We start from the raw sequence: 15,546 nt of genomic DNA, 5'->3' as shown, positions 1-15,546 counted from the left end.
GTGTACTTATAAATTATAAAATAAAACCGTGATTTACTAAATTAGTAATATTGTAGAGAATTCTACATACTTAGCCATTATAAGTGTCATTTGAATAATTTATATAATATATAATATTACCTATATAATAAAACTCTCGAGAAAAATCGCCATATTAAAACACTAGAGAGTTTAAAATTGCAAAAAAGCTAACAATAGCGGATTTCAAAAACTTTAATAATTAATCATTGTGGCTAATACTTCTACAACCGTTTGTCACCACTAAGCAATGTATTGCACTCATTGAAATGCGCGTTGAAACGATACAATTGTTTCGCTCGACAAATACTATGATGAGAAAAAGGCAGTGAAACTACCACAATTATTTCGTTCATTGATGACCACACTGAAGAAAAGCTCGCGCTTCATTAGAATGTTATTTAGGGCGTATATTAGAGAAAATGAGTTTGCCCATACGACATAATTGGTCTAAATAAACATTTTTTCCATTCCTCCAAGCTGCTAGGCAAGAACGTATAAAAGGTTTCGTGTTCCTTGGCCCGAGGGGTGTGACTTTGCAGCCAGAAATTGACACCGGTAAGCTGATAACAATTTATTTATTATTACATATAAAAAACAAAGTGTATTGCTTTTCTCCGAGCACTGGTGGAGAAGCTGGCGGAGAAATGATGTCCTCTGAAGTCTCTTTTTGCTTGTTGCGGTTTTTCGTACGTCAACTGAAGGTCTTCTTGTCGTCTGGAGTGCGTGGTTGTGATCGATCGTCTAGATATCTCTCGTGTGCTGCTCTGCAGTCTGTTACGTAGTCCACCGCTCTACGGTCTCTCTCGTAGTGTGTCGCCCTGCAGTCTCTCGATGTCTGTTTCGTAATCCGCCGCTCTACACTTTCTCAATGTCTGTCCCATCGTCCCTTGGAGACCAGCCTTTTGTATAGTACGTTGGGACAGTCTCCAGCGAATCACAACCATACATAGATCATTCAACCAATTGTTGCACTCGTATATTCGACAAAATATAGAGTGAAATTTGCTTGATGGACTTTTTGAAGGTTAAATAATGCAAAATGTTAAATATTAACGGTGCTTTTTTTCTGTCGTCCGTTGGAGTATTGTTTGCGTAAAATTAGATTCTCTGTATTTCAAGGGTAATTACGACGTAGTTCGACGCGTTGTTTATGTATTCCTTTATGTACAAAGGATCGTTTTTTTCCTCTGGACATTACGAGGGTTATTGTGGTGGTCCGTTCAGTGTCAGTCTATTGTGAGTTACTCTTTGTATATATTATACAATTGTCACGATATATTCTTGTAATTATCGTGGTTATGCTTTTTACTGCACAAGTATATGAAGAAGATCCCCCCCACAAAGGATTAGCACTCACTCATTTATATCGAGAGGTTGACTGCCACTTTCACGACACTTCTTCGATCTTGACCACCAGCTACATACTTTCAATACTGACATCAGATTTTTCTTATATATTGGTGTACGTAATAGCGTATGAAATAAAATATATACTAGATAAATCTACCCAGCTCCTCCTTGGTTGATAAGTCGGTACAAAAACTTGAAAAAATTTTGTTTTTGTTTCGGTATTTTTTTCAAGATTCGTCAACTCTATGCATTGTTTTAGGTTTTAATTGTAAACTGACTTATTCAATCTTTTTTACAATATATGTTTCCTCAATTCGATTTTTGGATTCTTTAAATATGTAATAATTGTATAAAGCAAAATCTAATTGAATTACAATTATAGTATCCCACCACTGATAAAAAAATAAATAAAAGTTTTATATTTGGCAACGTTTCCAACTAGTAATCTATCCTAGTGGCTAAGTATGATATTGTATGCGGTCGATCCGATAAAAAATAACTGCAGCACCTTCGGTGGTTGAATTTCGTTCCGGGCCAAGCCCACATGGTGTGTGTATATATTTCAGACGATAGCTGGTGTGTTCGTTTGCAGTCGGCGCTGATAAAAACAACTCATTTTTTCCCATTTTATTTTATCCTTATCGTTTGAAACCAGCTTCCAATATTTTTAATGCGAGGTGATGTACTCTTTATGGCCGTCGATTTTTAAAACTGCCGCTGCAAACGTTATCGGACCGCAAAACGCGAACGTTCCACATCAGTATCTATTACTGTTAAAACAAGCACTAATACAAATGACAAATTTTGAGATATTTGTCCATCGCATTGGGAAATACTATTAAATATAATATAAAGCAATAATTGTAATCAAAACCGATATCAACTGTCATAAAAACTTATATTTTCAAACAATGTTTTCGAAGTGTTCATCGAAAACCTCTGTCCCTTTTTTAACTACCTGATCTAAATGCATATGTGAATTAAGCTTGTTTTCAAAGTTGCAGCGTCTGTAAACCATTTGAAATATTAGTGTAAATTTACTTTTATTTATATAACCTTTAATTTACAATATTATTTTAATTAATTCACAAACCTTTTAATTTCTGATATATTTAGTTGCGATTATTAACCCTTTGGATGCCGGGCATTTTTGGAAAAATGTTCCAGAACTGCCGGGACTTTTTATTAAATAATTAAAAAGTCAAAATGTGTATTTTAGTTTGTAAACATGCTGTCGCGGCGTGCGACGCTGTCTGCAGTGAACTTGACCTAATTAATGACGAATATGCGATTGTGTGTTATTTTAATTCTTATTTGCGCTGTAATAAGAGTCATTATCGCATGACGTATTAAAAAATACGAGATCTGAGCGGCCGAACTCCGACCAGGAATCCATAACAATGATATATAATATGTTATTTATTTTTAAAATGTAAATAAAACTTTTCGTAAATTAATAAAATATGATATTTTTAAATAATGGTTTAAGTAAAAATACCATACAGACTGTTGAATATATATATATATATATATATATATATATATATATATATATATATATATATATATATTTATGTATATATATATGTATATATATATATTTATGTATATATATATATATGTATATATATATGTATATATATATATTTATGTATATATATATATATGTATATATATATATATATATATATATGTATATATATATATATATATATATATATATATATATATATATATATTTAAGTATATATATATGTAAATATATATATATATTTAAGTATATATATATGTAAATATATATATATGTAAATATATATATATATATATAGTATATATATATATATATATATATATATATATATATATATATATATATATATATATATAGTATATATATATATATATAGTATATATATATGTAAATATATATATATATATATATATATATATATATATATATATATATATATATATATATATATGTATATATATATATATATATATATATACATATATATATATATATATTGCAACGCCGGAGAAGACGACGACGCTGAGCACACACTCTTCGGATGCTCGGCGTGGGCAGCGGACAGGATCGCGCTAGAAAGGATCATAGGAAGGTCTGCCACAGTAGACACTATGGTCCAATCTATGTTATTGAACCGAAGCTGCTACGAGGCATGGACGAACTTCGTGTCGGCCGTGATGCGGGAAAAAAAAGAGCTGAAAGACAGTTCAAGACAGCGGCCCTAACGGGACAGAGTCTCTAAACTGGACGAGCCGAAGTGCAATATCGGAAGATAGTACCGGCCGTCCAGGAGAGGGCTGGGGAGAGGTTTTAGCCGGTAGGTCGCTGCTTGCAGCGGAATCCGGCACAATCACTAGCAATCTGGACGCTGGTGAAGTCTTTAGAAGATTTCCTCTCCTCACAACAAAAAAAAAAAAAAAAAAAAAAAAAAAAAAAATATATATATATATATGTATATATATATATATATATATATGTATATATATATATATATATATATATATATATATATATATATATATATATATATATTTAAGTATATATATATATGTAAATATATATATATATATATATATATATATATATTTATGTATATATATATATGTATATATATATATATATGTATATATATATATATATATATATATATGTATATAAATATATATATATATATATATATATATATATATATATATATATATATATATATATATATATATATATTTATATACATATATATATACATATATATATATATATACATATATATATATATATACATATATATATATATATATATATATATATATATATATATATATATATATATATACTATATATATATACTATATATATATATACTATATATATATATATATATATATATATATATATATATATATATATATATATATATATATATATATATATATACTATATATATACTATATATATATATATATATATATATATATATATATATATATATATATACTTAAATTTTTTTTTAATTTTTTTAATTTTTTTTTTTACATATATATATACTTAAATATATATATATATATATATATATATATATATATATATATATATATATATTTACATATATATATACTTAAATATATATATATATATATATATATATATATATATATATATATATATATACATATATATATATATATATATATATATATATATATATATATACATATATATATACATAAATATATATATATACATATATATATACATATATATATGTATATATATATATTTATATATATATATATACATATATATATGTATATATGTTATATATATATATACATAAATATATATATATACATATATATATATATATATATATATATATATATATATATATATATATATATTTAAGTATATATATATGTAAATATATATATATATATAGTATATATATATATATATATATATATATATATATATATATATATATATATATATATATATATATATATATATATATATATATATATATATATAGTATATATATATATGTAAATATATATATATATATATATATATATATATATATATGTGTGTGTATATGTATAAAAATAATGATTATAATATATTTATAACATATATTTGAAAAAATGTTATAAACCCCTGAAGCAATTACCCTACAGACGGTTGCAAATGTATTGGATACTACGATTTCGGAGCCGTCGGATCCGGCAGTTCTCGCTAGTGTAGCAAAAGCCGATATATCGGATTTCGGTAGCCAAAGGGTTAATGATTTTAAAAATTGCTTTTATGTATAAATTTAAATATAAAATATTATAATAATTTATTTACGCGCTTCAAAAAGTGAAATAATCTTTATTTTATTTTATCGGCAATCAGTCATTGAATAGCGTCTGAAAGATCTGGGATCGTATTCCATATGAACCAGTGTTTTTCAATTTCTATAATATAAACTCTTCACAAAATCAGTTAATGTGTTTTAGAGATTTCAGAGATTTTTCGATATTTTCTTATTCAGTTCAATAACTATTTTTATTTTTAACTATATTAAATTAATTTTAAATATTGAATCTAAAATTAATACTTACATTTCTGTTGCTTTTTATATGAACTTAAAATTTTCAAAAACCTTTTTTAAAGTTTCTTCTTTTAATTTTTTAAATCTACTTTGTAATAATACATAATTGCTTTTAAAATTTAAAAGAGTAATTAAATATTTTATTTTTGTACTTATTGTTTATTGTATTTTTCATTATTTATTTATTCAAAAAAACAATTTTTATTAATAATGATATTTATCAACATCTTTAATTTATTAATTTACTAATTTTATATTTTATGTGATTTAAACTTTAAGTAATTAGTTATTTTAAATTTTAAATGTTTTTTACATAATACTTAACTCCCATTAACATGTAATATTTACTTTAAAAATATATTTTTCCTAGAATATAATAACAATAATAAAACAAATATATCGAATGATAAATAATTTATTGTCTCGGATAATTTTTATAATATGAATTTATTATATAAATATTTTAACGTAGTCACTTAAAGAGGCACACGTCTCTTTACGTATTAAATCATTGCAAATAATGGTTCGTGTTTTAATTTTTTGTTCAATCATAATTGTTTTTAAACCACTATAATTTAAACACGAACTATCAATTGAATTCTATCGAAAATGGCATGCTTTAATTGTATAATAATATTATTTAACTTAAAGTCAGATCTTTAATTTATAAGTAACACAGAAAAGTTTAGATGAAATCTGATGGCACATGCTCTAGTCAGGAAATTGTGATTAAATACAAAATAAAAATTCGAGACGGGCCAAGTTTCATCACGCCACATTAAACATGCTGATTATTCTTACTTTTCATTACTATTTTTTCCTTACAAGAATACAGAGAATCTTCTAGTGAAAATCACGATAAATGCACAATATCAGATAACTCTAGCGTGTTGCTTTGGCATAGAGAATATTATTATGGTATTTTATTTTCAATTTCGTATATAATATATACACATGTTATATGTAGTTATGTTAAAATTAATTAATAAAAATTAAACGTTTATTTTTATAATATATAATAATAACTATGATAAGCTTAACTTTATTTACAAACATAATATTATATTTATATCGTGAATATACATTTTTTATAACCGATTTAATAAAAACATCAATGAATCATGAGTATGACTTGTACAATTTATTGCGTACTTTCTTTAAACGACAGATTTTCTTTCTTTTAGAAAAAAATTATATAAACTTAACGATCATACACAGGTGTGATATTAAAATGTTTATGATAGTGAATGCGGGACTCTGATATAAAAACATTCAAAAATAACACAACCTGTTTTTCTTTCTTTTTCCAATTGTCATGGACTCATTTTATTGACTATTACAATTTTATAAACGCCCTAAAAAACAATAAAACAATACACTACAAGCTAAATGTAAAATATCACGAGAAATTAAATGACTTAGAGGTTGATGATATTTTTTTAGTCACTTAAAAATATCGCTTTCACGAAATAATATATGATAACCTGTATAACATACAGTTGATAATTAACAATTCAATATAACTATTAAAATACACAATATATTCATATACGTATACGATGTAAAATGTTTTACTTTTTTATTCACACTTAAAATTTATATAATATACATATATTATTATTATAATATTTATATAACACGATTCAATGCATTTCGCATGATTAACAAACATGTCTTGATACCAAAATGTTATATTACGATTGTTTAAATATTATTGTTGATAACATTTCTCCATAAAACCTAAACTACGCTCTACCGTTAAATTCCTACAACTGGCCCTCTTATTAGATCATTTCAGAGATTTCTCAGATTTGAAGAATGATTAATATTAATATTCAATAAAGTTAAATGCATATATGTAAATTATGAAATATATTAATTTAATACATATTCCATATATATTAATTTAATATATTCACGGCTATTACGATTCGATATAAATATTGCACATCATATTTTATATTTATATATAATTGATCATCAATTAAATTTTGTAGTAAATTGAAGCTAATATTATAAACGAACAATTGGTATGTTAAATATTGCTGTTTAACTTTGCAAGTTTACATTATCATATGTATTTATACACGTAGAGCAAATTTGGCCTCTTTTATATTGTTTTTGTTTTCAATAATAAAAGTAATTGCTGCCATAGTGCGTGTTATTTTTTTAAAATTGAATAAAAGTCGCGTGTAGGTCAAAAGTATTTCTAAAATTTAAGTTTACAAAACTGAAGCTTCAGTGGCTCTAGCTGTCATATTATTATTGCTGGCGTTGGCTACGTTTTCTCCTGCGTGACTGGAGCAGTAGAATTTCTTGTGCGCCATGAAAGTGGACATGTACTTGAAGGAAATGTCGCAAGACTTGCAATACTTAGGTCCTAGTTTGGCTTCAATTATTTCCGCATCATCTGCGTCCGATAGATTGTTTTCTTGCTTTATTTCAGTACCGTCTAAAATTTCACTTTTGACATCCTCGTCGGTATTGGTAACATCTATTTCATCTTGCACTTCTTGTTTAACTATCACATTGGGCCGCGGTTCGTCTTCGTCGATTGACGAAGACTTGACGGAATGAGTTTCACTCCCGTTCAACACTAAAGATTCTTCTCCTTCGCCGATCAACGATTGACTCGGTGATTTCACTTCGGAGCCGCTGTGTACTAGTCTGGTGTGTCGCACTACATTGCCTTTGTATGTAGAACTGTAATTGCACGCGTCGCAGTAGTGAAGGCGATCTGGTCGTTGATCTGCTCCAGGGGATGGCACTGGAGGAGGTGGCAATGCTGGAGCTGGAGGAGTAACCTCGGTGCCACTTCTAGTAGATTCATCTTCCAATATGCATGTGATAAAGTTTTCCTCCTGAAAAGAACGAAAAATTCTATTTAAAAATTATATATTGTAAATCTTCCGTTGCAACATGACAGACATTAGCTCAATTATATTATATTAATTTTATCTTAATTATTCATCACGATATTCATCAGTGAGATTAGAAAGATCCAATAAAACATGATCTGTGATGATCGTTCAGAATTTTAATTATATAATACGCATTAATTCCGATCTCCAAAAAGATAAATGTTAAAAAGCATATGGAATTGGAACACAGATCTTTCAGATATGTCACCGATTTTTAGCCCTGGTCTATCAGGCTCGTATAATACATATACCTACATAGTGGTTACATAAAATATTAAAAAAGAGATTTCAAGTTTATTTAAATATGGTATTGGTTATTAGATATTTTATTATTTTACTGGGCAAATTTTCTGGCAGGCCAAAAATATTTTTATCTATTGAGCGACATTTTATGTCCAGCCGGGTCATAAAATCAGCATTTGTTAAATTAACACATATTAAATTTAGCTCTTGGATATTCATGAATATATATTTTTTAGCACATTCAGTTTAATAACAACATTACACGAACGGTTCTTCCATCGAGAAAATACCGCCCCCAAGCTAGTGCCGCCCAGGGCGGTCGCTCCCTGACGCCATTAGCTATGTCACTGCCTACATATATTTATAAAATATACATTTATATATGTATTAAAGTAGTTTCTACTAAACTTTTTCTATAAATCATTGATTAATGAAATAAAACCAGGTGAGTGAAAAAAACATTCAGAAAAACTAAAGGAAAAATATTGTAAAAGATAAAATATTATCTTAATTTAGTTAATTGATTGCTAAAATAAATGCTTGAAAATAAAATATTATCTTCAAAAGTACATATGTGTGTTTCTGATCATTTGTAAAACACAACTTAGCAATCAATTAAGCAAATGCGTTTTATACCTTCAGTCATGACACGTTTTGCATTATTTCTTTCCTATATGATTGATTGAAAGTTTTTATTTATATTTAAGTGTAATCATGAATACTGAATAAATCTGTTTTTACCTACAACTTTAATAACGTTAATAAATTAATAACACGAAAACGCAGACTTTTGCGTTATTAACTCAAGTTTACTCATGGAAAAAATAATTATTATTAATATGTATTATTCTAATCCTAAATATTAATAAACTGCTTAAAAGTACTGCCATATTATTTAAAAAATTGACGTCGACGTATGAGAATAGTATTGTTTTATTTTATAAGATCAGACAGTATGTTAATATATATAAAACTATTATCATTCTAGACATTCATGAGAAAAAACCATTATGATTTAATTTTTCACTAGCTACTAATTTATATGTAAATTCTAAATATATTACGTTCATACGCCAGAGACACTACTATAATTGCTAAACTTTACATTTTTTCATTGTTTTCCAATGATGTTTTTTCTTACCTCCATGTTTGTGTATACCAAGCGTGTACGGTGAGTTACATACCTTTTACTCGCTCTCGTGTTAAGTGACGCGAGTGAGTGAGAAGAAGTGGACGTGCGAAACGCACGTAATGAACGCCCTTTACTCACTCTCAGCACTTAACACGCGAGAGAGCGAAAGGGAATATATCTCACCGTACGCTCCTCGTGTATACATATATTTAGAAATAATTAACTTATTTTTATTAATTAATTTAAATCATTTATTTGTTGCAATATAAGAGGCGTTAGCCTACAACAAGGTAAACACAATCAATAACTACTATGTAAGTAGTGTATATGCATATATTCATATGTAAGATTAGGAAAATATAGAAACACCTAATCTGTGATGATTTATCGAAATTATAATTATATTATAATATATGCTTAATAAATTAGATAATACGATGTTGCAAAAATTACAAAAAGTAGTTTTAAATAAAAATAGATTTACTAATTGAAATTCAAGAAATATTGAAGATGAATTTTTAGTATTTATATTTATAAGTTGGAATTTTAATAAGTGCTTAATACAAAATATAGATGTACATAGATTTAATACTAAAAATAGAGACAATTTAAGGATAGTTAAGTATAAGAAAACGAGTACGGCCAGGGGAATAATGTACGGAGGTGTGAATTTATATAATAATATTCCCAGGACAATCCCCAAAAATAAAAATGTAGCGGGTTTCCTCAATGGAATAAAGAAACACCTTCGTGCATTTAGAAATAATTTATAACATTAGTATTTTTTATATTCTGTTCATGTTTATATTATGTTTTATATGTACGTTTCGATTAAATTTGTTTAGTGTAAAAACAATTAACTATATTAGCTAAATAAATAAACAATAATCACTAATTCTAATCTCACAGACAAGATAGAAATGAAATAAAACCCTAGGATCCATACGGAATTCGCACCCAGGTATTTGGCAGTAATATTTAAATAAACTTGAGAGAGTTAGACAAGTATAGAAATAGCAGTTTCAGATGTATCATAACTTTTCCCTCTAATAAACCCATATTTTTAAGAATTTGCTAAATATAATTTATTGTTTTTACCATCTGATTTATGATTGCATTCATATAATTGATTATGATACATAACATTTATTTAGTACGTTTTAAGTAATAAACATAAATAGATTATGCAGTAGAAAAAAGTAGCATATATTAGATGAAATAATACAACATTATATTGAGACACTTTTACTAATTTTTTTATTTTTTTAATAATAATGGAATCTAAAATTCTACTTAAAATAAATTTAGTATTAACCATGTATTATAATATACCATAAGTAAAATGTTACTAAAATATATATTTTAATATTTAGACATATTTCGGGATTTTTTTATAAAAAAAATTATTAATGTAATAAATTTATCTTAGTATATTTTTAGAATAAGGTTAAATACACACCTGTAAGTCAGCAGCTCTCTTTGGAAAATGCATTCTGATGTGAGTCCTCATGCCTCGTAGAGTATTCCCTTTGTAGCGGCAAATGGTACATCGGAAAGCTCTCACACCGCCATGTGAATCTAGATGTCTTTGAGCAGCGCTGGCGGTAGCGCTAACTACCCCGCACACAGGACATCTCCATCCGCCACCCTCGGCTCCGACAGAACTCCCACACACATGTCCGGTTTCCATAACCCCTTTGCATTTCACGCACTTTCTCAGATCGGTCTCTGCATTGTTCACTTGTATTTCAGATCTTTTTAGACAGTAATATGATTGATGGGCAGTCAAATTGTCCATAGAGGTAAACTTGATACCGCAAGCAGCGCATATCAATTGCTGGTATTGCGCTACTGGACTCGTTTTACCAGTGGAGTTGTTATTAGGACTGATTGGAGGACTAGTTGTCGATTTAGATCCATCGCTTTCGTCGTTGTTGCCTCTAGCGGAGCAATAGTGCTTTTTATGCGCCAAGAAATTTTCATACTTGCAGAAAACAATGTTGCACTCTTTACATTTTGAAACGCCTTGCTTGACTAAAACTTGAGGCGATGCTTGCAGCGGTAACTCGGACGCTAATCTTAGGGCTATATCTTGGGGTAATATTGAAGCACCCGTTCTGAAGAGGAACGAAGATACAGGAAACGGCATTAATGGATTGGCCGTTAGTATTGGCGTTTTAGACTTAGGGCTTAATTGCACACTATCGTCTGAATTAGATTTAGGAGTTACATTGTTCTGCTTTGGACTATTGCTTCTAGATTCTTGATATTTACGCTTTGGCGACCCGTTCGAAGTCGGCGAAATGCTTTGCTTCGGTGATGGAGTGAGCGGTGGAGATCCTGGTAAAGACGGCGCACAGACAATTTGCTCTGGTGTCAGAGACTGCTGTAGACGATTCTCTTTTTCTTGCTCGTCAATATCGACGACGATGTTGTTCTTTGTTTCTGGCGTTCTACGGACGCTTAAATCCAAAGGTATTGACATGTCCTTAATCATTTGCATATCTCTAGGTTTATTCACTGATTTCAATACTTCCGAAGGAGTGGACAATGAAGCTCTCGATACAGGAGGGAACGCGTGAGTCATCGGTTGTATAGTTCCGTTCGGCATCAAGAAGCACGGCGTTTCCGGGTTCGAAAGACCAGGGACTGTCGATCCGGTTAGAAGACTCGCTCCTCTGAATAGAGAATATGGCACTATTAAAATAGGATTTGTCGGCAGTGCAAGCAATGGCTGAGAATTATTCGTCGCTGGCATCGGAGACGTAGGAGATTTGCAAGCGTCGTTCGGCGACGGAGGAGCTGATCCTGAAGTACACGAAGAACCACTCTTCGCAGCGGCATTTGACGTAACTGACGGCGCCGAGTTGGGAGTTGACTTGACTACTTGTCTCGTGCTGCAGTAATGCATCTTATGCGCTCTATAAGTCTTTGTTGAACTAAATCTGATATCACAATCGGCACAATATCTATCTTGAACGAGCTGAATAGGCGGTGACAGATCTGGATTTGCGTCGCCATTGGAAGTGGTAGATCCCGGCAACGAAGGTGGACTGGGCGAAACAGAGTGCATCCTCATATGTCTATTGAGGCTTACTTTTTTGTCAGCGCTGTAAGAACAATGTGAGCACGTGTATTGCTTCCCAGTTTTTTGTTGTTTATTTGGTCCTTCTGCATTGCCATCGTCGTTTGAGTTACCCGCGGCGCCGCTGGAATCGGTGTGCGTTGAATTTTTACTGTCTTCCGTGTCGTTGGGAGTTTTGGTCACTCTGTGCGAGCAATAGTAGGTTTGGTGAGCTTCGAGAGTACTGAGCGAAGAAAATCTTATTCCACAGGGTAAACACATGTAAAGAGGTACAGAGAGCTGTCTAGTTGGTATTTCTAATGGGACTGACGGCGGACGAGCTGCGGAAGCTGGCGGAGTTTGAGCTTCGACTGGAAACGCCAGCGGGAATAATCCAGCAGCTAAAGCCGTCTGGAGCGCAGGCGGGAGCGACGCTATGTACTCCGATCCCGACGCTGGTATTGATGGAGGCGGCGTTGGAGTCGGAGCTGCTGATGGAGCAACTGGAGCATTGCTCCGAGCCGGATCAGTAGCTAAACTAGTGTTTAGACGGAGACGCGGCATCGGGGGGCTACCAGGAACTTCAGCTGCCATGGTCTCCCCCTCATTTCCCCATTCTTCGTCTTCACCTGAAATCAAAAGAAAAAACACATTAATATAACGAGTATTAATTCAACACATCTAATAAATATACTCGTGAACACACGATATGCCATCACTGTATTAAGAATTAATAAGGCAGCGAGGGTTTTTTCACTATAAAGAGATAAGGATCTTTAATTAGAGCGGGAATGTGATGGCGTAGATTGTGATCTACACTATCATCGTATGGGCATTATTCCTCGTGTAAAATAATTAATAAACGCTTGGACATGGAACCTTGAAAAATGTACGAACCGGCTACATGAATCATGACTATCTTCTTATATAGATTTATTATTCTGATTAAGATCGTCTAGAAATACTTAAACATATAAATAATATATATGTACGTATTATATATATTGTAATGATAGATGAAGATGTAAAGTTCTATAGTGAACTTTGCATGTTTTGATATCGCACTCGGCTTGCCTCATTCTGCATATCGTGAAACCAGTTTCACAATGTTCCTATTCCAATTCCGCGAAAATACAATTCCATTATGTGATACATCTACTTATTTTAAAACGAAGTGTGCGGTTAAATTAAAAATACATACGCATGTGTGTAAAGCTTTAATGTGTAACACTATTCTTATGAAAAGCCAACCACAGGATAATTTATAAAATATTTATTTTATATTATAGAAAAAATATAGTACAGTGAAATTATAATTTTGATATGGAAATTTTATTAAAAATATTCAATAAGATTTTTATTTTATTTTAATGTTTTATAATAGACGTGTAATGTCCACGGACCATATATTGCATATCTTGAGAGGCTCCCGTGTAAAGAGACATGCACGCTGCTTGCACAAAGAAGTCGTCACGTTTGTCGTTAAGAGCACACACAGCATCCAGATGCAGTCAGCAGCGCCCATATTAACACATATCTGAAAAGCTCGCCTACGGTGACACTGAATCAATTACCGCCTGGCCCTGTTATTTATTGCCTAGTGCAATAGCACCTACTCGAAATTAAAACGTTATCGCCGAAACGCCAATATTCAATGTTCGGTAAGCGGTGTTGCCGTGAGGAATTTTAATTAAGGGATCGAAAAAGAAATGTACGCCACCTCATTCAATCGTAATCTTGTTCAGATCTGATTTACAGGCTGTCCATTTCCCTGATTTGTAGGCCGAACCGCACCGAGTCCATTGTGAATCAGATGGCATTTCCGATACGTCGATGCAAATAAAATATCCTTAATTCGCAATCTTAGAAATTTAACAAACCTCTCGGCGGGCCCGCATGCGAGATGCAGGGGTTTCCAACATGCGAGAGTACAAATTGATAGCGATCGCCACTGTTTAACCCTCTTACTGCTGAGATTTTTAACTTTTAACCACTAAGACACAAACTAAATTTAATATGTCACATATTAGTCACATAAATATATCAAATTGTGACAAATGACTATTCTATATATTTTATTGAACAGAAGAATTTATTTAATTCAAACTGATATTTGTTTAATGTTCATTGATTTTTTTTCGCAAGTATGGCTCTATAATATATTTATAATTCAGATGTCTTTCACACATCTGTTCACAGATTTTTTAATTGTGAAGATGATACCTTGGTTGTGTCAGAGTTTTAAATTCGAGAATTATTTTTTGGACAAGCTCATTATATTGAATCGGGGATGTGTCAAATTGGCGATACGCATCGAAAACGTTGGACAACGTTAGGTAGTCGTCGATCTATGGTCGAGCGCATAATGAAAACATTTGCCGTGTCTTGAAAAAGGACACCAACGCCCGCGGTGGCGATACCATCAAATTAGTACGAGAAGACAAAATAACAATTGGGACGGTGGTAGGGTATGGCGAAGGGCCGCCGCCCACTGGCGATGAGTATCGCACCTCCTTGCACAACTGGTACATCCGCACCACCACCATACCAAACCCATTCATAAATACACACATCGAAATACCATGACCGAATAAAAATTCAATTAAAATTCATCCGTATGATCCTCATGGTCGTCACGTTATAGGATAGTGCACGGGGTCTCATTTTAACATCAATATAAAATCAATAGTATGT

At 30.5% G+C, this 15,546-nt stretch overlaps 1 protein-coding gene across 5 annotated transcripts in view; it reads right to left on the bottom strand.

Moving 5' to 3' along the window:
* Positions 1-7,481: 7,481 nt before the first annotated feature.
* ush (Zinc finger protein ush) overlaps positions 7,482-15,546 on the bottom strand; it is a 283,360-nt gene continuing 275,295 nt past the window's right edge. For all 5 annotated transcript variants that reach the window (XM_088190887.1, XM_088190877.1, XM_088190895.1 and 2 more), the window contains 2 exons: positions 11,248-13,481; positions 7,482-8,353 (listed from right to left, as the gene is read on the bottom strand). In XM_088190887.1, the coding sequence (XP_088047013.1) occupies positions 7,715-8,353; positions 11,248-13,481 (2,873 nt within the window). In that variant the 3' untranslated portion in view covers positions 7,482-7,714. The remainder of the gene's footprint in view (positions 8,354-11,247; positions 13,482-15,546) is intronic.

The sequence above is a fragment of the Plectrocnemia conspersa genome, unplaced genomic scaffold (genome assembly GCF_051122295.1).
Source record: "Plectrocnemia conspersa isolate PC_06_02 unplaced genomic scaffold, ASM5112229v1 ptg000001l, whole genome shotgun sequence".
NCBI classification, from domain to species: Eukaryota; Metazoa; Arthropoda; class Insecta; order Trichoptera; family Polycentropodidae; genus Plectrocnemia; species Plectrocnemia conspersa.
The sequence above is the reverse complement of the archived record's forward strand: the minus strand, read 5'-3'. Positions and strand labels throughout refer to the sequence as shown.